This window comes from Mirounga leonina, unplaced genomic scaffold (genome assembly GCF_011800145.1).
Source record: "Mirounga leonina isolate KUSES-001 unplaced genomic scaffold, KU_Mleo_1.0 Mir_376, whole genome shotgun sequence".
Classification (NCBI taxonomy): Eukaryota; Metazoa; Chordata; class Mammalia; order Carnivora; family Phocidae; genus Mirounga; species Mirounga leonina.
The window spans coordinates 784814-807872 of NW_023270718.1; the positions used below are offsets into that span (position 1 = coordinate 784814).

At 54.3% G+C, this 23059-nt stretch overlaps 2 protein-coding genes across 3 annotated transcripts in view; both read right to left on the bottom strand.

Moving 5' to 3' along the window:
- Window positions 1-3763, bottom strand: part of ZNF428 (zinc finger protein 428) — an 8592-nt gene extending 4829 nt beyond the window's left edge. Inside the window, exons 1-2 of one of the 2 annotated variants that reach the window (XM_034986654.1) lie at window positions 3556-3763; window positions 651-855 (exon numbers count right to left, since the gene is read on the bottom strand). In XM_034986654.1, the coding sequence (XP_034842545.1) occupies window positions 651-726 (76 nt within the window). In that variant the 5' untranslated portion in view covers window positions 727-855; window positions 3556-3763. Of the gene's footprint in view, window positions 1-650; window positions 856-3186; window positions 3283-3555 lie in introns of those variants that run through there. The other variant, XM_034986655.1, reaches the window with a different exon arrangement.
- A 2772-nt stretch (window positions 3764-6535) lies between these two features.
- CADM4 (cell adhesion molecule 4) lies at window positions 6536-19886 on the bottom strand. The gene is made up of 9 exons (XM_034986553.1): window positions 19794-19886; window positions 10610-10756; window positions 10132-10284; window positions 9803-9937; window positions 9268-9432; window positions 9049-9139; window positions 8472-8644; window positions 7507-7635; window positions 6536-6961 (listed from the first exon to the last, which is right to left on the bottom strand). Exons 1-9 carry the CDS (start codon window positions 19855-19857, stop codon window positions 6852-6854), a joined length of 1167 nt encoding a protein of 388 aa, XP_034842444.1. The 5' UTR covers window positions 19858-19886; the 3' UTR covers window positions 6536-6851.
- Between the last annotated feature and the right edge of the window lie 3173 nt (window positions 19887-23059).

Below are 23059 nucleotides of genomic sequence, written 5' to 3' on the forward strand. Positions count from 1 at the left end.
ACGATCTAGAACACCCAGCAAGGAGAGAGATCATAGACAATCTAGAAGCCCCAGCAAGGAGAGAGGTGGCAGCCGATCGGGAACCTCCAGCAAAGAAAGAGATCACAGCCAATCTAGAACCTCCAGCAAGGAAAGAGATCACAGCCAAACCAGAACCCCCAGAAAAGAGAGAAATCGCAGCCGATCCAGAACACCTAGAAAAGAGAGAGGTCATAGTCAATGCAGAACCTTCAGAAAAGAGAGAGATCACAACCAATCCAGAACCTTCAGAAAAGAAAGAAATCACAGCCTATCCAGAACCCCCCGAGAGGAGAGAGATCACAACCTATCTAGCACCTTCAGCAAGAGAGGTCACAGCCAATCTCGAACCCCCAGTGAGGAGAGAGAGTACAGCCGATCTCGAAGCCCCAGTGAGGAGAGAAACCACAACCGATCTAGAACAACCCCTATTAAGGAGAGCAATCCTAGCCAATCTACAACCCCCAGAAGTCTCCGCCGGAAGGATTCCACCAGCAGGGCACACAGTCCCAGTCAGAATGGAACACCCAGTGAGACAAGGGGCCACTCCTCCTCTAGATTTCTCAGTAGAGCCCCAATTCCAAGCCAGGATGATATTCAAGGCAATGCCACCATCTCTAAGGCTGCCTCACCTGGAGAGAGGTCCTCATCATCTTCTTCCAAGCTGGCATAGCCCCCAGTCTCAGCTGGCTCACGGGTCTCTGTCATGGCCAGGGGAGGGGACAGGAGACAGGAGAAGAGCAGCAGCTGGGCAGCGTCCCTCCCCGGCCAGCTCTTCACAGCCACACCTGGGTCACAAGTTCTCCAATGCAGGATGTCGGCAGGTAGAGCGGGATGCTGCGCAGGGGAAGGAAAGGCCTGTGGTGACTCAATAAATTTTTACATAGCATCTGCCTCCCCAGGCCCAGCTGTGTGCTCAGTGCTGGGGGAAAGGAAAAGAAAGATAGCCCCAGCTCTTCCATAGATCTTAATTTCCCCATCTGGGCAACAAAGCTGTCAGTGGTGTGGGGAAGCATCCCAAATATTTAGCAGCAGGTATCAGCAGGGGCACCAATCAGAACTGAGGGGAACATGGTCCTATGCCAAGAATTAACCCTTTAGTTGCTGGTTTGTGAGGAAGTCCGGGGCTGGGGGAGGGTCCAAAGTGGCAATTGAGGGTAGGGAATTCCTTGATGTAGTGGTGATCAGTCTAGAAGGACTTCAGTATATAAACGACTGGTATGACAGCACTAGTTTGTGTCAGACCTAATTCTATACCTTGGCAAAGTGGTGTCTCAGTCTGAACCCTAAATCTGCCATATTCTAGCTGTGTAGCTTCAAGCAAAGGACTTAACTTCTCTATCCTGTTTCCTTCTCAGTACCAAAGGACTCCCAGGGCTTAACCTATGTAGTCCTTGTAACTATGTTGAGAGATTATCACCTCCTCTGTACACGAGGAAACTGAGACACAGAGAGGATTAACAAGCAGTTCAAGGTCACACCAACTAGTTGGTGGGTGAACTAGGATTTGATGTTACCCTCTCTCTCATAAAATAATCCCTCAGCTGAAAAAACTTTTTGAAGATTCAGTGGGCTGATTCAATATAAACTGCCAGTATGTGGCAGGTACTCCCATTAACAGTGGCTGTTGGGCGGCTGGGTGGCTCAGTCGTTAAGCGTCCGCCTTCGGCTCAGGTCATGATCCCAGGGTCCTGGGATCGAGTCCCACATCGGGCTCCCTGCTCTGCGGGAAGCCTGCGTCTCCCTGTCCCGCTCCCCCTGCTTGTGTTCCTGCTCTCGCTATATCTCTCTGTCAAAAAAATAAATAAAATCTAAAAAAAAATTAAAAACAAAAAACAAAAAACAAACAGTGGCTGTTAATACACCCACCCACAACCCTTTCTATAAACCCCAGCCACTCCAGACTTCTCACCTCTCCCCGTGCACACCAGGACTTTTCACATCTGTGGGTCTTAGCCAATCCTACTATTGCTGTCTAGAATGTCCTCGTCTGCCTGGAGAACTCCTACTCGCTCTCCAAAACCCATCTCAAACACAAAACCTCTGTACTTCTTCGAGCCCAAATACCATCTCTACCTCTGCCAAGAAGCCTTCTCTGACTCCTTTCCTTCCTATCCCTCTTCACCAATACCTCCCTTCACACACACACACACACACACAAACACACGGCAATTCTTTTGTTTCCCATTGCACTCCCTGGCAGTAAAGAGCCAAGAAGAGCAAGCTAGTGAAAGGGTTGGCAGCCTCAGCTACACCTCTTTATGCCAAGACTTGTGCTGGGTACTGGGGATACCATGGTGGAAAATACACAATCCCTTCAAAGCCTAGAAGTCAAGTTTAATGCTGGGGACTAAAGAAAAAAAAAAAAAAGCGAAGCCTGGAGGAGGCTGGTGCATGGGGGGGGGGGGGGGGGGCTGGTAGCAATGGCAGGAGAGCTTTCTAAAGACACCTGGATCTGGGCTTTAAGGACAGGAGATTCATAATTGGCAGAGAAGAATTGTCCTAATACCCTATTGCTTGTAGGGTCCCATTTAATTTGGGATTTCTACTTCATGCCAGGATAAGTTTGCCAGATTTAGTAAATAGAAACAGAACATGCCTGGTTAAATTTTAATTTCAGATAAACAGAAAATTATTTAATATACATAGGTTCCATGCAATATTTGGGATAAACATTTCTAAAAGTTATTCACCTGAAACTCAAATTTAACTGGACGTTCTATCTGTTACCTGGCAAGCACACACTAGAGACCATCAGGACTTCCCATGAGATTACCAGGAGACATTGCTCACCAGGCTAGCCTACCTTCCCCCAAACCCACATCACACAAGGACCTTCCAGACTATTCCAGATGTCAAGTGGAGACATTCTTTGGTGCACAAGTCCCATTCCTACGACGACTACGGTGGCCATACTGGCTTCCACAAATTTAAAGGGACACAAATGAGGCTCCCTCACTACCACAAGGAAAACACTGTGCCTAGGCCCCACCAAATAACCTACAGCAACAAATTCCCAGGATGCCCTGCGTGAACATAATAGGCACCCGTTCCCACAATGCTAGGGCAAGGAGGCCAGAGCAAAACCTTACACAGGACAATAAGGACCAGTCCCCACAATGCCCTGCGACAATCCTTCCCAGGATGCCTCGGGCCTATAATGACCACCTTCCAAGGTGTTCTGCGTCGAAGCACTCCGAGCTTCCAGGATGCTTGGCGGAAGGTGTGTGACAAAAGGGACTGCTTCCCCACAAGGAGCTAGGATAATGCTTCCCATAATGCACTAGGCCCATAACGACTAGCGGACCGACTCCCACAATGCCTCAGGGCCGAGCGTCCCGTTTCCCCAGGATGCCCCAGGGCGGCACGGAGCCGCGCTGGGGGAGAAAAGGGAGCCTGGGTCTCGCCCTCCGGCCATCACGGGCCAAGACGGCTGCCTGCTCGCCCCGGTGACGGGAGCCGTCACTCCCATCATGCAGCGGTGCCGTAGCGCCCGCTTCCCAGCATGCCCCGCGCACCCCCATCCCGGACACTCACCGGCGCTAGCTGCCCCCGCTCTGGCTCGGCGGCGGCGGCTGCACGCCTCGGCTCTGCGCCTGCGCTGCAAGTCGGGTAGGAGGGAGTGCAAAGCGGCGTGAAGAGCCTAGGGCGCTTGCGCGGCGAGATGGACCATTCCCGTCGCACTGTGGGAAGAGGGGCTCTCCGACTTGGGCCATCGACGAGGCCCGCGCAGGGGGTTACGGGCTTTGCCCCTCGCTGTCCGGGTTTACTTGGTACAGTCCGCAGCTAAACGGAACAAGAAACTGCAAGGCTTGCGCGTGCGTGAGCGAGCAGGAACGCGCCTTACAGAAAATGGGATGAGCTAGGGGATGGGAGCGTCAGCTAAACCTGGATCCTGGGCCTGAGGCTTGCTTATTTGCATAATCTTAGTGAGGGACAATAGGAGCCCTACGGCGCTGAAGGGGTGATTTGCATATTCCCCGGAGAGGCCGTACTCCGGAACGCCGTGAATAGCATATGGGGGGGCGGCGGCTGGGGGCGCTCCTGAACAAAGCGCATGCGCTGACGGATTGCGGACTAGCGCGGAGCGGGTGGCCTTGTTTTAGTTGGCATCAGTTTGCATCGGAGAGGGGGCACGAGCGCCAAGACTCTTACCAACCCCACAAGCCCTCCCCCCCCCAGCATAAATATTTACTGCTCTCTTCTGTGCCAAGGCCTGTGCTGGTGGGCACTGTGGTTTCCGCAGTAGACAAGACACACCTGGCTCCTAACCTCATGGCACCCCAATCAAAGGAAGGAGAGCCACAAAAGTCAGAACCACAACCCAGAGTGGTCAGACTTGGGATGAGTGGAGTATAGGAAACTGGGAGCCAGAGGAGGTGCCTGCCCTAGCCTGGAAAGGGTTCCAAGAGATGGTGATCTTTAAGCCAAGGATGAATAGAAGCCAACTGGAATAGGAGTTTTTCTGGCAGAGGGAACAGCAAGGGTAGAAGCCTATAGGCAAAAAGTAGTCATGGTTTGATTGAGAAAATGATAGCAGCTAAGTATCCCTGAAACAGAATTAAGAGAGGGGAATGGCACCTACAGGCGAAGTTAAGACCTCAGACTACGCTGTATAGGAAGCTATTGCAGCATTCCAGGCTTCCTGGAATTGACTCAAATTCCCGCTCAGAACTCTCCAATGAGCTCCCATTACACTTAGAAAAAAATCCAAACTCTGTCATGGCCCAGGGGCTATACACATAGTCTGCCCCTCCTTGTCTCTGACTTCACTCACTTCTCTTTATCCACTCCACCGTCTAGCTCCACTTCCGCTCAAACACTGCAATCTCTTTACCACCTCAGGCCTTTGCCCTTGCTATTCCCTTTGCCTGAAAATGCTTTTCCCTCTGATCTTTGAATAGCTGATCTTATGCTCATCATTCATTTCTTGGCACAGGTGTCAATCAGGCAGGCTCTCCTTGATCTTTCAAAGATGGCACCTCCAGATTTGCTTTAGAGAAGTGAGTGGTGTTATGGATAAAGCAGGTTTGGCCATGAGTCCATGGTTGTGGAAGCTGGGGTGAAGGGTGCATGGGACTTCATTGTCCTGTTGTCTACTTTTGTGTTTGAAGTTTTCCATTATAAGTTAATAATACCCCACATCGCCTTACTCTGCATTTTATCTTAAGGGTACTTATGGCAATCTGAAATTTAAGTTTTTTTGCTTCCTTGCTGCAGTCTGTTCTCTTCATAGAAGCTTTGTGAGTGTAAGAATGGAGTCATCCTTTTTCTTTGGGCCCTCAGTGCCTAGACTAGGATCAAGTTTCAGATTAGAACTAAGGTGTCTAGAACATCTAACATTTGCCTTTTTTATTCACTATGGCATCTCCACATCTTTTGAGTAGCACCTGGCACAAAGTAAGAGATCAATATATTTTTTAGTCTAAAATTAGAATCACTCATCTAAAATTTAGTGGCGTGAGGAGGAGGGAGGAGTTAGGAATGCCAAGCTAAGGGGGTTTGACTTGACCTAGAGGTGATGGGGAGCTAGGGAAAGGTTTTGAGCAGAGCAGGGACAGGTGTTGCCAGGAAGAGATGTGAGTCATTGAAAGGTCCTTTGGAGATCGATGTCAGGGGTAGGAGTAAGTCAGGGGAAGGATCCAGGCCGTTGGCTGGGGATGGGGTAGCTCAGTGGCTACTGAAGAGACAAGACTCAGTGACTTTTGGCTTGTGGAATGGCCAGGAAAAAAAAAACCAATTTCTTGGAAGAGGGGAGGTGCCCTTGAAGAGGTAAGGACCCTCTCCTGGCTTGTACTGTCCACCAGCAACCATCTTACTCCTCTCCCTCCTCCCTCCCTTAGTTCAGTTCCCCTCACAACATAGTGCAGCTCTGGGCAGAGGGACAGACACACAGCCACCCCAGACACTTGTTCTCTCCTCAGTTTAATGGTGGTTAGTGGGATTGCCAAACCCCCTCCCCGTTCCCTCCCCATACAAAATGTGTTTGTTTGTTTGTTTGTTTTTACAAGAAAAAAGGGGCAAAAGCCAGGAATGAGGGGAGGGGGGTGCAATCTGATATTTTCATACAGATTTTTAATTTTTTTTTAATATATTATATATAAAACCATAGAGAGCAACGCACCCCCCAAACTCCTTTCCCTCTCCCTGGAGGGCCTGGAGGAGAGATGGGGAAGGCCCCCCCAGGAGTGGGTGGAAAGAGAGACAAATATGGATAGGACAGATATGGGGGGAGGAGGTGGAGGGAAGGGGAGCCCAGGAACCTGGGAATTGGAGAAAAGGGTTGGGGCTGTCTCCCTCACCGCCCCCATCGAAGTTATGACACAAAGACACAGAATCCCTGTTTCCATGCCCTCCCCCCACCCTTACCCCCACCGTGCAAACATGGCTTTGCAAAGAGGTGCCCAGAGCTCTGTGGAACTCCTACAATGGCTGGCATGGGGTCTGGGACCCCCAAAGAAATCTGTGTTCCCCTTCCCTGCCCACCCCACCCTTCCCAGAATCTGACCCCTTCCCCACAAGACCTGGTTCTGCAGCCTAGGGGCCCTGGCCTTCCCCCAGTTATCTTCCCCCAACCCAATCCCTACCGCCCTCCCTGGACTTGGGGGGTCTGGACCTTTGGCCCCTGCCCCCTGGGGGGCCCAGACCTCTGGGCCCTTGCTTCTGGCCTTTGCAGAGGCCCAGGATCCGACACTCCCATCCCTGCCCAAGCGTCTGAGGTGTTAGTGGTGGGGGGAGAGGCCCACCATCCCAGACTCTGGTAAATGTCTTTGCAGCTGGCAGTGGGGTGGACCCCAGCCCAGGACCAGGCCCAGGCCTGGGTGGAGGTGGGGTCAGATGAAGAATTCTTCTTTCCTCTTGTGTCCGTCGCTGCCATTGAGAAAGGCTTCTCTTGCTTCTCCCTGCTCATCCAGGCCACTGGCCTCATGGGTCAGATAGGAGCCTGAGGGGTGGCAGACCCCCAGGCACAGGCGACACATATGTGGACCCAGGAGTTGGGCAGAAATACACGGGAAGACGGAGACAGACAAGACATACCAGGCGAAGAAAGAGGGAGAAAGGGAACATACAGGGAGAGGTCATCAAGTCCAGGGGATAGCAAAACAGGGGCAGAAAAGAGGTAAAAGCAGAATTAGGAAGACTCCAAAAGTTCACAGAAAGACCACCCTTATCCATTCTCTTGGCGGTGTCCCCTTGCTCTGCTCCCAACGAATCCAACAATTAGGAAGATAAATGTTTTATTCAAACCCACGGCCTTAATTGGCCTTCAACGTTTCACCCCTTTTAGAGTCGTGGCGGAAAGGTCCGCCCTTTTGGAATCTTGGCCTCAGGTCCCGCCAGATTTCGAATCCCGGATCTGGGCTCCGCCCCCTTATCACCTCGGCTGTACGCCCGCCCTCTTTCCAACCCGGACTCTAGGCCCCGCCCCCTTCCGGATCCCACAACCAGCCACACCTCTCGCTGAATTCAGACCCCGCCCCCACTCACCCTTCTGCCGTACTGAGCACCAGACCATGCCCACCAGCACACATATGATCAGAAACACCAGTAGCGCCAGGATGCCGCCCACAATGGCGTAGGGCACCGACGTCTGAGCCTCTACCACCGCACCCGGGTCTGCCAGAGAGACAGGGCGCAGGACCAGGTCATCGGAGGACGGTCCCAGCCCGGCCCCATCGCTGTGGATCGCTTAAACCAGTCCACACACTAACCGCGCTTTTACGTGCCACGCCCCTCAAGTTATTGCTGCTCCTGGCCCCTTGTCCTGGCTCCACTCTTTCCTGATGCTCCACTTCCACAAAGAATGCGCGCGTGTTGGTTTGCACACTGCCCGACCCAGCCCCTGAGTTCTTTTGCTAGTACTATCCCACTTTCTTCCCCCACCCCATTCCCCACAGAACAGAAACAGCACATCCCTTTTCTTTGGACTCCTTGACCCACAGAACCTCAGGTCCAAGTCCCTTTCCCCCTTGTCTAAAACGCTCCAGGTATTTAAAATGCTGAGCTATAGGCCCAACAACTTCCAAAATTCCTGCCCCACCGTTAAAAGGGCTAACCACATAACACTTATTTTGTGCTAGGGGCCATTTCAACCCCTTTATATATTTAGCTCATATAATCTTCACAACCCTATGAGGTAGGTGCTATTGTTTATTTCCACTTAACCGATGAGGAAACTAAGGCGCAGAGTTACCCGCAATAGGATGCTGCAGGGCCCAGTGTGAACCCAGACGGTCAATCTGGCCGCAGAACTCCAGGAATTCTGTTGGCTGTTGACCCCAAGGAATCACCCTTTGCACAGGCCCCTCAAACACCCCTGGCAGGTCTTGAACCATCCAATCCAGCTCGCCCATTCCCAAGGCCCCGCCCCACCCAGGACACCCGGAGACCTCCTCCGAGGCCCCGCCCCTGCCTTGAGCCCCGCCCCCAGGCCGGCCGCTGCCTGCCCTCACCGTAGACCACGAGTACATAGAGCGCCCTCGCGTGGCCGTGCTTGTTCGATGCCTCGCAAGTGTAGGTGCCATTATCGGCTGATACCAAGCCTGGCAGAGTAAGCGTCTCCCCGACCGCCTCGGCCCGCTCTGGCAAAGATTCATTCCCGCGGTTCCAGCGGATCTGGTTTGGTCTGGGCATGAGTAAAATATAGTGAGAGTTAGGGACACAGGTGCCAACATCCAATTCTGAGTTCTCAGTAATCTAGATATGTAGCATCTCCAAATAAGAGGGTCCTTACTAGCCAGCCCTATCCTTCCTGCAGTCCTGGGCCCAGCTTCCACCCGACACCAGTCTCAAGAATCCTAGCCTCCCGCCCCCCGCCCGTTCCACCGTCAGAATCCAGGAGTCCATGGCCCCACAGCTTCCTTCCTCAAGATCCACAAGCCCAAACGCCAGACTCCTCCTCCCTCAGGGCGCAGAAGTCCGGGCCCAGGCCCCTCTGTTCATCCAGTCCTCTCTTTCCCGAGACACAGGTGTCCAGGTCCCCGGTCTTCTTCTTGTCAGGACCCAGGAGTCTCGGGTCCAGCAGCTCACCTGGGGTTCCCTGTTACAGCACACGTTAGCACCAGCGTGTCTCCCTCCCTCACCACAGCTTGCGAGGCATGGATCCGGGCCGTGGGAGAGTCTGTGGGCGGAAATGAGATGGGAGAGAGGTGGTCCGGCTCATCACGCGGGGCTGGAAACCCTCCCGGGGGCAAGCGGCTGGCGTTGGGACCCTCCGGCCCCCCGGGTCCCGACCCGCCGGGCACTTACACTGCACGTCCAGCACGTACTGCGTCTGCTTGCTGTGTCCGGAGGGCAGCGCCTGGTTCTGCGCCTCGCAGATGACGATGCCGCCGTCGTCCTTGCGGTCCACCCGAAACCGCACTGTGCTCGCCACGCTCCAGACCTTGCCATTTTCCTGGCCGCTGCTCACTCCTGCCAGGCGGGGCGGGGAAGTTGTCAGGCCAGGGTTCCGGCTCCGCCCACCGAGGGTGTACCCACCCCGCCCCCCCGCCCAAACCAAGGCATGTCATTTGCCAAGCTCCGCCCCTTATCCACAGGCCTGGCTATGAGTCCTCCAAGCCACGCCCCTCCCCGAACCAAGCCCACCGCCCCAGGAGCCTCGTCCCAAAGCTCCCTTTCGCTCCCACGCCCTCTCCTCTATCAATTCATTCCGTAGAGGCGTATTGAGTGGCCAGTGTCCGCCTGTGCGCTCTTCTCCAAGCCCCGCCTCCTCTCAGTCCCACCTCCCGCCGGCACCTCCCCTCCCACCCCGCCCCGCCCCGCCCCCCACCCCAGGTAGTACCTTTCAGCTCCTTGCGGTCGCGGTACCAGCGCAGGACCGCGGCAGGGCGGGACCGCGGAACTAGGCAACTGAGCTCCACCTCGCCTCCCTCCACCGCCTGCTCCCGAACCTCCACCACGGGATTCTCTGGGGCCACTGCCGTAGGGAGGAAGGGGTAAGGGGAGGCGGTCAGCGGAGACACCGAGGGAGACTCAAAGTAACTAGGTGGAACAAGGATCCCGGGTGGCAGAGGTCAAAAACAACCAGGTAAAAAAAAAAACCAGGTTTCAGGATAAGAGAGAAGCAGAGGAGAAAGGAGGGGATGAGTCTGAGGAGGGGGGTGGCGTTACCCAATACAGTGAGCGTGGCAATCTGGTGGTGGGTATCCTCCGTGTAGAGCTGGCAGAAGTAGCCCCCCTCGTCCTCCAGGCGGGCATCTGAGAGCCGGATCCGCACGCGGCGGGGGGAGAACTCCTCAAGCTGGAAACGCTCGTCTTTCAGGGCTAGACAGAATGAACAGGAAGGGATGAAACTGGGGAGTCCTGGCCTCAGGGGTCCCGCCCTTCCGCCAGGAGCTTAGAGACCTGCTCTTGGCGTCCTCTCTCCAGCCAGCCATACCTGTGCCTCTAAGGGGCCCACCTAGTTACTCCCTTGGGGACCCAGAACGATTCAGGCCCTCCTGCCCACAGGACCAGGAGTCCAGACCCCTAGCTCCATGCTCTGTCAGGACCCAAGAGTCCACACTCTCCGCTCTGTCCTCTTTCAGGACACAGGGGTCAGGCCCCAGCCCTCCTCTTTCAAGACAGCATTCCCTACCCCAGCACTCACCGCGGGTGCCGTTGAAGAAGAGGGTCTGCCTCGCTGGGTTCTGAATGACAACTATGGACCCATCATACTGGTGCAGACGGCAGGTTATCTCGGCCACCCCTCCCTCAGCCACGGTCACATTCTCTGTCTGTACTTCCTGTCCAGCCCCTGGGCCAGTAGACAGAGAAACTCGTTGAGGGCTGCAATTCCATCTTTTCTCTCTCCCTCTGTTCCTCTCCCACCCAAACCTCCATTTCCCTCTCATTCAGTTCATTGCACCCAACATTTCCTGAGGACTGGACTTCGGGAGATGGAGAAAACCTGCTTGAGAGGGGCTGTCAGTCAAGATCCAGTGGTATGTGCTCTAATGGGGGCAGCACAGGGCACACTGGGAGCCCAGAGGAAGGGGAGAGACTAAGGCCACCTAGGGAGATGGGTGATTAGAGAAGGTTCTGGAAGGAAGCTCCATTGGATCCAGATCTTACAGTGAGCAGGAATCACCAGGTGTGGGAAGCTGCTATGTGCTCACCAAATCCTGTCTTTCACACCTGGGCACACATTGTAGTTTGCCTGCAAAGATGGCCACAATATTCTTCCCATCCCTGTGCATGTCCTTTGTAAGGTGACTTCTCTCCTCCTCTCATTAAGGAGGCACTCCCACCAGGGGCGCCTGGGTGGCTCAGTCGTTAAGTGTCTGCCTTCGGCTCAGGTCATGATCCCAGGGTCCTGGGATCGAGCCCCGCATCAGGCTCCCTGCTCCGCGGGAGGCCTGCTTCTCCCTCTCCCCCTCCCCCTGCTTGTGTTCCCTCTCTCGCTGTGTCTCTCTCTGTCAAATAAATAAATAAAATCTTTAAAAAAAAAAAAAAAAAGGAGGCACTCCGACCCTGTGAATCTGGGCGGGCCCTGTGACTTGCTTTGGCCAACAGAATTTCCTAAAAGTGATATTGTCTGAGTTCTGGAGCCCAGGCCTTGCAGTTTCCATTTGTGCCCTCTTGCTGTCCTGAGACCATCGGGTGAAGATATCCCTCCTAGCTTCCTTGAGGGCAAGGGACCACATGGAGAGAGAAGCCCAGCCAGGAGCCAGCACCAACTGCCAGACATGTGAGTGGGGCCATCCTGGGCCCTCCAGCCCCAGGTGACTGCAGGCACATGAGTGACTCCAGCTGAGACCAAGAGAAGAACTGCCCAGCCAATTCAGTCTGAATCACTGACTCCCAGAGTCATAAGCAAATAACGCGACTGTTGTTTCGAGCTATCACGTTTTGGAGGGTCTGTTACACCGCTAAAGTTAACTGGTACAACACACGATTGGGCTCCATTTCCTAGGATTCCTTATACTTAGTTGGGGCCATGTGACCGATTTCTGGCCAATGGGATGTAGGTGGAACAGAGAGACACCCCTTCCAGCCTGGCTTCTGTCACTCAAAATTCTCCTTGCTGCCTGAATGGAGAGGACCCCGAGGAGCCTTAGGAGGACAGGATCACAAGCTGGAAGGAGCCTGGGGCCCTGACTGACTGTCCCCTGCAACCTGCATGCACAGGACTGTGACACGAATGAGAAATACACTTTTTTGTTAAGCCGTTGAGATTTCAGGGCTCATGTTATTGCAGTAATCCTAACATGATTAATCCATCAGAGGAGCAAGGTAGGGGATTAGTAAGGGGGTATTTTCAGCAGAGGCAGTAGCCTAGAGTAAAGCTCAGAGCTGGGATTAATCAGCATCAGCATCACCATCATCATCGTCACGGTCATCTTCAAAATCAAATAACCACAGAGTGGTAGCTGGTGTTTATTAGGCACTTGCAGTGCCAGGCTCTGTTCTAAGGGTATCAGCTATACAATTTCCACCTCATCATCACAATACCCGGATAAGGTAGGCACTATTATCAATCCCCAGGTTTTTTTAATTCCCATTTTAGAGATGAGACAATTGGTCCAGAGAAAGAAAATGACTTGTTCAAGGTAGTAGTCAGAGGGGCAGTGGGGAGGGGGGCAGGATCTGCATCCAGAGCTCTCTCTCATTCTACAGTTTGCTTTCACATCCCCTCCTGGCTGTCTGGGTAGAAGGAAATGTGCAAGAGGGGTTGTGGAATTTGCTAGTGAAGGGCCACAAACGCCAAGCTCGGGAGATGAGCTTTTATCCTGAAGGCCGGGGGAGGGAGGTTTTTAAACAGGAAAAGTGCCATGATCAAATGGGGTTATTTCCCTTTAAATGTGGGATAACTGTAGCTTCATGTCTCTGACATTCTGGCCCATTCATTCAAGTGTTTCCTGAGCGGTAGGTAGGTGTTTAGGGGCCAGGTGCCCAGAGATGAGTCAGATGAGATCCCTGCCCTGGAAGGCCTTCCAGATTTACAGGGAGGTACACACAAATCACTGTAATAGCCCATCAGAAGTGTTATGTTCCCTGTAAGAGGACTAGGTAACCTGATTTGGCTGCCGAGGGGTAGAAAAGATTAATTCTGGAGGATGGAGGCAGAGACAGCTGGCTTTCTACCTGGCATCCATAATTCCCTTTTCTTCTTAGTAAAAGAACCCTGATTGTATTTATGGATGCCCTATGACCCTCAGAAAGAGATATTTCCCAGACTCCCTTGCAGCTAAGTGAGGCCATGTGATAATGTTTTGTCCAATTTGATAGAAGGAAAAGTAATTTCTCTGGTAATTCATGTGGTAATTTTGGGAGGACTTCCTCAAGAAAGGCGACAAGTCCTTTTTCTTCCAGGTCACCTTTATGCTGCCTGGAAGTAGGATGTGATGCCTGGAGTTCTGGCAGCCATTTTGACAAGAGGACAAGGGCAGTAGGGATGGTGGAACTAAGAGCCAGAAGGTGCCTGAGTCTCTGGTGATGCTGTGGAGCTGCCTCAAAAGCCCTGGATGCCTACTTCTGGACTTCCCTTAGGTTTGAATATCATGCTTTGTGTATTTAAGCCACTATTAGGGGTTAATTTAGCACCTCCTGGCACATCAAGCTTGACATGTCCAATCCTGACCCCAAATATTTTCCTCCCCATGTTTTCTCAATCTCAGTAAATATCACAACCATCCATCCAGTTGCTCAGGCCTAAAAACCTTTCCCTCACTCTCACATCCATTCCATCAGCAAGATCTATCCATCTACCTCTAAAAATCATATCCCAAATCTATTCATCTTTGTTTACCTCCTCTACCACTACCCTAGCCTGATGACACCATCTCTTACCTTGACCTTCAAGAGCTACTCATGGGGCTCCCTGCTTCCATGCCTGCTTTCCCTCAGGCCATTCTCCACACAGCAGCCAGATGGATTTTTCAAGAAGGTAAATCAGATCAAGTCACCTCTCTGCTTAAAACGCTCTGCAGGCTGCCCATGACACTGAGAATAAAATCTGGTCTCCTTCCCTGGGCCTTCAAGGTGCTATATGGCCTGGCCCCTCCCTGACTGCAGTTCCAACCACCCTCCCGCTACTTCTTCACTCCAGGCTCATTGGCCCTTGATGTTCCTCAGACTCACTGAGCATGGCCACCTCAGGGCCCTTGCACTTCCCTCTGCCTGGAATGTTCTTCGCCCTTGATCTTCCACGACTCCCTCCCTCCCACTCTCAGTTGGATCTCTGCTCACATCCACACCTCCTCCCGGAGATCTCCACTCACACCCCGTCCCACCACCTCCAGAACACTTTGTCATTACCATTGGCTCTATTTCTTCTACAGAAATGTCCCTGAAGTTATTTTGTTAATTTGCTTACTTGTTTATTGTGTTTGTCCCCCATCACTAGAATACACACCGCACACACCCCATGAAGGCAGGGGTGTCATCCGTTGGTTTTACTGCTGCACCCCTAGTGCCTAGAAGTGTACTGAGACTTGGTCCGTGTCTGGGAGATGGATGAATGAATAGCTTGTGCCAGGCAGGATTTCATTTCCACCTCACAACGACTTTGTGACATCGTCATTCTCCTCCTAAACATCTGGGTTGATCCCAGCTGGACCACTGGCCGTCTTTGTGACCTTGGGCAAGTGGCGTGACTTTTCTGATGCCTTCCATTTAAAAGGGGGTCGATGCCAGTGCCCGAAGCTCAGTGAGCCCTTCCTGCAAGGCTGCTGTTATTACAAGTCCAGAAACATGCCCATGCACATGAAAACTGGCCTGTCTGCACATTTTGGTGCTTAAAAAAAAAAACAAACAACAACAACAAACAAAAACCATCCTGAAACCTATCCATGGGTTCTGGACCTCTGGGCTAACCCAGTGCTACCCCCCATTTTACAGATGTGGAGAATGAGGCTCAGGGTTCCCAGGCAAGTCAGTGGCAGAAACTCAACATTTCCTGGGAGCCATCAGGACCTCGGTATCTCCCCCCCCAATTATTCCTCTGCTCTCTGCTTGAGGGTGCACATGGGGTGAGGGTGGGGGGCTTTTGTCTTGTTCCCTCCCCCTCCTGAGGAGTCAGTAACCAACAGTGTCTGTGCCTGGAATATTAATGTCCCAGGAGCTTTTGTTTCGGGGTTGGGGGGTTGGGGGGTGGTGAGGCGGGACTTTCTGGTCTGAGAGGGCTAAGCTTTTGGGACTGGGGCACTGGCCCTTTAAACTGTGTTGACAGCCTGGAGTCGTCATGGGGATGGTGCCTGGAAAAAGGGACTGGGGAGGGCTGGGGAAAGAGTGGCCGAGCAGGTGATATGCAGAGACCCAGAATCCAGCCCTCTCTTCCCTTAGACCCAGGAATCCAGCCCCCCAACTGCCTCTTCTCCCAGGATCCAGGAGTCCAGGCTCCTAGCCCCCTTCTCCAATCAGGATCCAGGAGTCTGGGTTCTTAGCCTCCTTCTCCTTCAACTCCAGAAGTCCTGAGCCCCAGCTTCTCCCCCTTCAAACCCAGGAGTCTGGGCTTCCAGCCCCCTCCTCCTTCAGGACCCAGGAGCCATGGGTCCAGAGTACACAGCTGCTGGATGTTTCCATGGAGACTAAACGGGGTGGGGGGAGCACTTCCTGGGTCCTGAGTCAGCGAATACCCAAGGGAGTCTCAAGGTCATGGTTCCGGGAAGGTCACAACCACCCCTTCTGTATCCGCTCCCCAGGGGGCTCATGGCTTCATGCCTCCTTCCCCCACTTCCTCCCCTAGGGAGGTGGTACATCCCTGCGTCCTGAATGAACCCCCCCTCGGCCCCCCATCAATGGCGGAGTCCGAACATCCTAGCACAAAGCATCAATTCTTCCCCAGCTCAGCCTTGTGAAGGCGCCTGTATTCGCAGGACCTAGGCATCAGGGTCCCAGCCCCTCCTCCCTCTGAAACCTGGAGTGGGACCCCCCAGCCCCTTCCTCTCCCCAGGACTCAGTAGTCTGTACCTCCATTCCTAGGAGTATGGACCCTCAGCCCTCTTCTCCCCTTAGACCCAGAAGTCCAAGCCCCCAGCCCCCTCCTCCCTCTCACACACATGTCCAGGACCCTTAGCCTCCTCCCTCAGACCCAGGAGTCCAGGCCCCCAGCCCCTCCTCCCTCAGACCCAGGAATCCAGGCCCCCAGCCTCCTCCTTTCCCAGAAACTTGACTCCCGGGCCACAGTCCTCAACCCTCAGAACCACAGTCCTGCCTTCCCCCAGCCCCCTGTCCCCCTCCCATCTGGGGACCAAGCATCAGGTGGGGGCGTAGGGGTGAGTCAGCAGCCTCACACACAAAGTGGCCCCTGTGGCCCCCACGTTCCTGAGATATTCGGAACTCCCTAGATTCCAGGCCTCAGGCCCAGCGGGGGGGGTGGGAGATTACCCCTGGGTGTGGGGTCATGGGGGAGTTCTTGCTCCCTCCAGGAAGGGTGCACGCTGGCACTGAGCCCTCACTGTCCTATCCTCCAGCCCCAGTGCCCTCTATTCACCCCCTCCCAGGAGAGCCCAGGCTCTGTCACTGCCCTCTTGCCCCACTGAGTGCCTGCAGAGGAGCCTTGGGGCCCGGTTCCCAGAGGACCTATGGGCCTGGGATGGGTCTGGGGTCCACACTGGCAGGAGCCAGTGGGTGCTTGGGTCTTGGTGCCACAGGCCATTGGGCGCTGGCAAGTCTGACTGTCTCCAGTCCCCCCCCCACCTCCCCCACCCAGAGAGAGAAAGCTGCCTTTGTGTTCCCCAAGACGGGGATAGGCCAGGCTCGCACGACATTAACCCACCCCAGGCCCCAGCCCTGCTGTGTCTAAGGTCTTGGAATCCATTGCAGAACCTGACCCCTGCTCTGGGGACTCAGGCATCTGGCTCATGGGTGGGTGGGGGTCAGTGACAGAAACCTCCCAAGACCTGCACCCTGGGGTGACTCATAATTGGAGGGGAAGGTCCCCCTGCTCTCAGAGTGGCCTGTCAGAACTTTAGCAGGGAAAAGTGAATCACTTGGGAGGAAAACATTTGGGATCAACAAGCCCCCGCCCCCCCCTACAAAGCCCCCTAACTCTTAACAATCTCTCTGTCTTGTCTTTGTATCTGGATATCTGTTTCCTCAGTCCCTTTCAGTTCAATCCAATCCCTGGCCTGTGGATCTCTGGTTCTGCCTGCGTGCATCTGGGCAGGCAACGAATCTCCCTCTTTCTCACTTCCTCTCGCCTGCCCACCCTGGGCCCTTCTTTCCTTTGGCATAAATCTCATCATCCTTCCCCGGTATTCTTGGCAGATATGTAAGCCAGGAAAGAGAGAGAATTCGTTTTTGAAAGGGCACAAAGGGACCCCATCTTCCATCCCCATTCCTGCTGGCTGGCCAAGGACAGAAAGGGGGTGATGAAGAGGAAGATGAGGTGGGGACCATGGGCAACCCCTAAGATCCGGTGGCCAAGGTCATTCAGAAATATCCAGTGAGAAGGAAAGCAGACAGGGCCCTCTGACAACATGTACTCTGGCTCCCTAGCTCATGCTATACAGAAGTGGAAAGTGAGGCTCAGGGAGTGACAGGGGCTGACATAAAATTACACCAGGGAGGCCTAGTCCCTCGGTTCCCAGTCCAGAGGGCTCCCCATGACACCCAGCTCTCTCCCAACTTGTAAAGCCCTATGCCGTTTAATTTAGAGAAAGTTTACAGAAGGGATTAGGATGCCAGGAAGCAGTGACTTTAAAATGAAATGAGAAACAAGCCTATCGAGCTACCTCCCAGGAATGCTGGAGAAAAGATTCTTGAGCCGGGTAGGCAGTCATCTTAGTCCACCTTCTGATTCTGAGAATCCATCCCCATGACAGTCTAAACTGTCAAGATTCCAGATGTCAGAGGTGTCAAGATTCAGGATCTCCTGGAGGTCAAGATCTCAGACTTCTAAAGATGTCAAGAGGCTAGAACCCTAATGCTATCAAGGTTCTAGAATTTTAAAGGTGTCAACATTCTAAAGACTTTGGGATTCTAGGATCCTGAAGGTGTCAATGTTTTAAGATACCCATAGGTTCTTTGTTTCCTGGACTCTTTGGTTCTAGGATTCTATGAACCTGGTTTGGGGGGCCTAAAAAGGAAAGAAAGAAAAATAAAACTGGATGGCAACGTAGTTAAGGTATCAAAGCGCTCATCTGGGAAATTGTGGCACGTTTGTTCCAAAGAAGGAAGAAATGAGGAAAGTTCCGAGCAATGGCAGAAGACTGTAGAATGAAGCAAAGTGCGGCACGAGAGGTCAGCTTTGCCCCTCGCCTTGTCCTGAGGAGAGGAAGGCTCCTTCTCAAACCCTGCGGGGGGGCAGGGGGGCGGGTGTTGTAACCTCATCCCACTTGCCAGAAACCCCTTGGGAGGTCTGAGCTGGAGTTCCCTTTCAGGTCCCTGAGTTCAAAATCCTCCCTTTACAGAAAGGGGAACTGAGGCCCAGAGAGAGAGAAGGGTGCTTGACATCCACCGCTGGGGCAAATGGCAGGGGGCGGGATGTAAATAAACTCAGGCCCCCCAGCCCTGTGCCATCTGGCTACAGGCCTCTCCCAAATCTCTGCACCGCTTCCTGCCCTGCTGCTTCCCAGTCCTCCACTCCTCCTAAGAGCGGCCTTCCCCATCAGGGAGGAGGGGGTGACCTGTCGTAGGTTTGAGGCACCCGCACTGTGAGAGTGTGAGTGTGTGGGTGACGTTTCCTGACCTTGTCCCCAGCCTCAGGGTCACCCTCTCTTGCAGGTCTCCGGCTTTTCACAGAGTGTGATGAGGATATGCGGATGGACCCCTGGATGTCCTGGAGCAGGGGGGGCTTCTCTGGAAGTTATGGCCTGGGTGTGTGAATGGTTGGGGAGGGGCAGCATTTGCGAGGCATTTGCTGAATCCATGTGTGTGCCCACATGCCAAGGTTCCTCACACACTTCCCCACACACATACATACACACACATTTCCCTCCAAGGCCCTTCAGGGTGCCCTGTCTGACTCAATTCCTCTCCAGGGGCACAGAGGGATAAAGGGATGGAGGCATGAAGGATTGAGATGGGGGAGGTTGTAAGGGTAGAGGGGGGAGGCAGAGAGACAGGGGACAGGGACATCCTGGGACAGAGAGGGGGATAGGTGGGGGGGGGGGGGGGGGAGGGGGGGGGGCAGAGGGGGCTAGAGAAACAGGCAGGAAGGATAGGGGAGAGAGACAAGGGGATGGGGCAGATGGGGGACAGAGAAAAAGGGACAGAGAAACAAGGGTGACAGTGAGACAGGGACAGAGAAGGAGAATGGGGGCAGAGAGGGAGGGCAGAAATATAGAGGAACAGAGAAGGGGGAATAGAGAGGATGATGGGGGGGGCAGAGTGACCCAGTAAAAAGGGACAGAGACCAAGGGACAGAGGTGGGGGACAAAGACAGGATGGAGAGGTGGGAGACAGGGAGGCAAGGAGAAAGGGGGACAGACAGGGGGACAGGACTTCCAGACTGAGGGACAGAGGACAAGGGTAGGGGGACAAGGAGAGAGACTGAGGGACTCAGAGACAGGCGGACAGAGGGACGCAGAGACCGGACAGAAGGACCGCGGGACCGGCCCGGAGAAGGCGGGCTTGTGTGTGGGGGGGTGTTCTCGGTCCCTTTGTCCCCGCCGGGATCAGGGCCTGTGCGGGGTGGGGGGACTGCGGCACAGCGGCCGGGGCCCGCGCCCCCCTCCCCCCGCTCCCGGCTCCCGGCTCCCGGCCCGCGCTGCGCTTTGTCCCGGGGAGGGGGCCCGGCCCGGCCCCGCGCGCATTGTTCGGCCTCTGCGGCCCCGCGGCAGCCGGGCTGTCACCGCAGCGCGCCCCCCGCCCCGGCCTGGCCGGCCGACCCCGGCCCCCGACCCTACCTGGCCCCGCCGCGGCCGCCCACAGCAGCAGCAGCGGCCACTGGAAGCGCCGGGCCCGGCCCATGGTGCCGCCGCCGCCGCCGCCGCCGCTCGCTCCCGGCCCGGCACCTGCACCGCCCGCGCCGCCCGCCCCGCCCTGGCCCCGCCCCCTGCCCGCCCGGGGGCGGGGCTCCGGGGCCGGGGCGGGGCCCAGGCCGGGACGAGAGAGGCGGGAGACCCAGGGGGGCCACGAGACGATGGGGAGGGGGGATGGTGGGGGTGCGACCCCCAGGAGCTGGCGGTGCAGGGGGTGCGGGAGAATGGGAGGGTGCCGGGTGAGGGCAGAGGTTGTGGGTGGTGTGTGAAGAGGTGAGTGTGAGGGTGTTGGTGGAAGGGTGTGTGAAGGTGCAGGTGTTGTGTGAGGGTAAGGGGAAAGGGGAAGGTAACTGTGAGGGGTGTGTGTGGAGGTTTGGGTGTGTGCGGAGGCGAGTGTTGTGTGCGATTGTGAGCATTGAGGGAGGAGGAGGGTTTTGTGGGAAAGGTGAGTGTGAGAGGTGTTCTGCGGACAGGTGAGTGAAGGTGAAGGTGTCACATGACCGGTTGTGAACTGAGCCACCTCGAGATCCGGGAGGCAGCAGAGGGATGTGTGGGCAGGTCCAAGAACTCCCAAGGCAGGGCTGGGCGGGGCTGGGGTGAGGCCCCACCCTTCCAGACCCGGGAATCCAGTGTTTCCATATCATGCATCATTCTCCCAAAAGGGGCCCCTGGAAGTGAACCAACTGGAAGGAAGCCTGAGTCCTGAGCCCCAGAGAGGGAGAGGCTCCTGTGGATGCCTCCCAGGCCCTAGCGACCAGCTTCCCCACCCAGCTTCCCTGCTCTTCCTGCCCCAATCTCTTTGAGTCCCCCACACTCCATGTGCCCTTCCCATGTCTCTCCCAACACTGTTGCTGCCTCACCCCTCCAGACTTGGGGCCCTTCTCCCTCCTGGGAATGGGTCTCCCTGAGCCCACTTCTGTGGGACCTTGTAGACCTGGTCCAAGTTTATCACCCTTAGGACCCGGGAAGAGTGAGAAACCATGGAAAGTAGGAGATCTCAACCTCTCCCATGCCCTTTTGACAACTAGGTAAACTGAGATATGCTGACTATGAAAATTCTTGCTCTTTATCTCCGTCACTACCAAAATAGTCTACATCCAGGCCCACCAGGGAACTTCAGCTCCAGATACCCTTTCTGTCCTCGGTGTCCAGCTCCCAGCATCCTGTCTGTCTTTGGGACCCAAACTCCCATCAACCCCCAAGTCCTCGGGACCTCTAGGATCCTCACTGTTCTCGGGACCAAATCTCCCATCAACATCTGTGTCCCCAGGACCCCAGCTCCAAGCAACTCCTTTCCTTTTCCATTCTCAGGTTACCCTTCGGTAAACAGGGAAAGAGGCCTCACATTTTCTGTCTTAGGATAGGTGGAAGAGAGGTGTCTGACCTAGATGTAGGATACTGGGTTAGGGGGTAGGTAGCAAATAGTTGTCTTTCCCCCAAGAACCTATAGGTCCCCTTGCCCTCATGGTTCTAACCAATGTCTCCTGCTCCAGCTGAAGAGAATCCAACACCCGGGAGATGTTGGTTTGATTCTCATCTGTCTTCTTTGGACCCACCATTTCTCCCTTCTGAGGACACCAGGAGAGTGGTGGTCGTGTCCCCATCCTGTCAAAGACCAGGGTGCTTTATCCATTAGAATTTTCATGCAAGTGACAGCAAATCCAACCCAAGTGGCTTAAGAGAAAAAGAATTGGGTCACATATAAAAAAGTGTCAGCACAGCCTGTCTCTCTCTGTCCTAAGGGTAAATGGCTGCCCTCATATTGCGAGATGCCTGGGGCCACACCTTTCCTTCTTATGTGGAGAGGGGCAGAGAGAGAAAATGGCAAGACGGATGGAGAGAGCCAGACTGAAGGAGACTGAGGGGGGATGAGAGAAAGGGGGGGCAGAAGCTTTAAGAAGCTCCTTCAGCAGAGTGGGGAGATAACTTCCCCCAGAAGCTTCTAGAAAACTTTTCATTAGGTTTCATTGGCCTAGATGATGCCACCTACCTATCACTGAACCAATATCAATGGCCAGGGGATGAGATTATGCTGATTAAATGAAACATGAACCACAGGCTCCCTCCACCCTCAGGTCAGAGGTGAAATCAGCTTTTTTTAAAGAGAAATTATATTGGGGAGCCCCCTGCTGGGCTTGCTATGGGGGGTGGGATGGGTACACCATGAGTTGACCATTCTTGAATTTTTGGAAGTGTTGGGATAGTGCAGACTTTGTTAGTTGTTTACTCAATATCATTCTGGGAGATACTAGAAGTATGTATTTGGTCTCTGCCCCTGGTTCCTGGCACAGAACTCCTGAAATCCTTATAATTTCCTGGGTGATAGGAGTGTCTTTTATTTTCTTTTTAAAGATTTTATTTATTTATTTGACAGAGAGACACAGAGAGAGAGGGAACACAAGCAGGGGGAGTGGGAGAGGGAGAAGCAGGCTTCCTGCGGAGCAGGGAGCCCTATGTGGGGCTCTATCCCAGGACCCTGGGATCATGACCTGAGCCGAAGGCAGACGCTCAACGACTGAGCCACCCAGCTGCCCCAGAGTGTCTTTTATTTTAATGAGGAGACTCTGGGTGGGCTTCTGGACGGCTCCTGGAAGAGAGCTGGTGACCCAAGAGAGCAAACTGTGATTAGAAGCTTGGAATTTTCAGCCCTGCCCCCCATTCTCTTGAGAAGGGAGAAGGGTGGAAAATGGAGTTAGAGAATGATCATGCCTATGGAATGAAGCCTCCATAAAATTGCAAAAGTTACAAGGTTTGGGGGGCTTCCAGGTTGGTGAGCCTGTGAAGATGCTGGGAAAGTGCTCACCGTGGAGAGTTCCACGCCCCTTCCTGCATACCTTGCCCTACGCCTCACTTCTGTCTGGATGCTCATCTGTATCCTTTGTCATATCCTTCTATAATGAACTGGTAAATGTAAGCACACTGTTTCCCTGCATTCTGTGAGCCACGCTAGCAAATTAATCCAACCCGGAGAGGGGGTCATGGGAACCTCTGATTTTTTTTTTTTTTTAAGATTTTATTTATTTATTTGAGAGAGAGAATGAGAGAGCATGAGAGGGGGGAGGGTCAGAGGCAGAAGCAGGCTCCCTGCCGAGCAGGGAGCCCGATGTGGGACTCGATCCAGGGACTCCAGGATCATGACCTGAGCCGAAGGCTGTCGTTCAACCAACTGAGCCACCCAGGCGCCCGGGAAC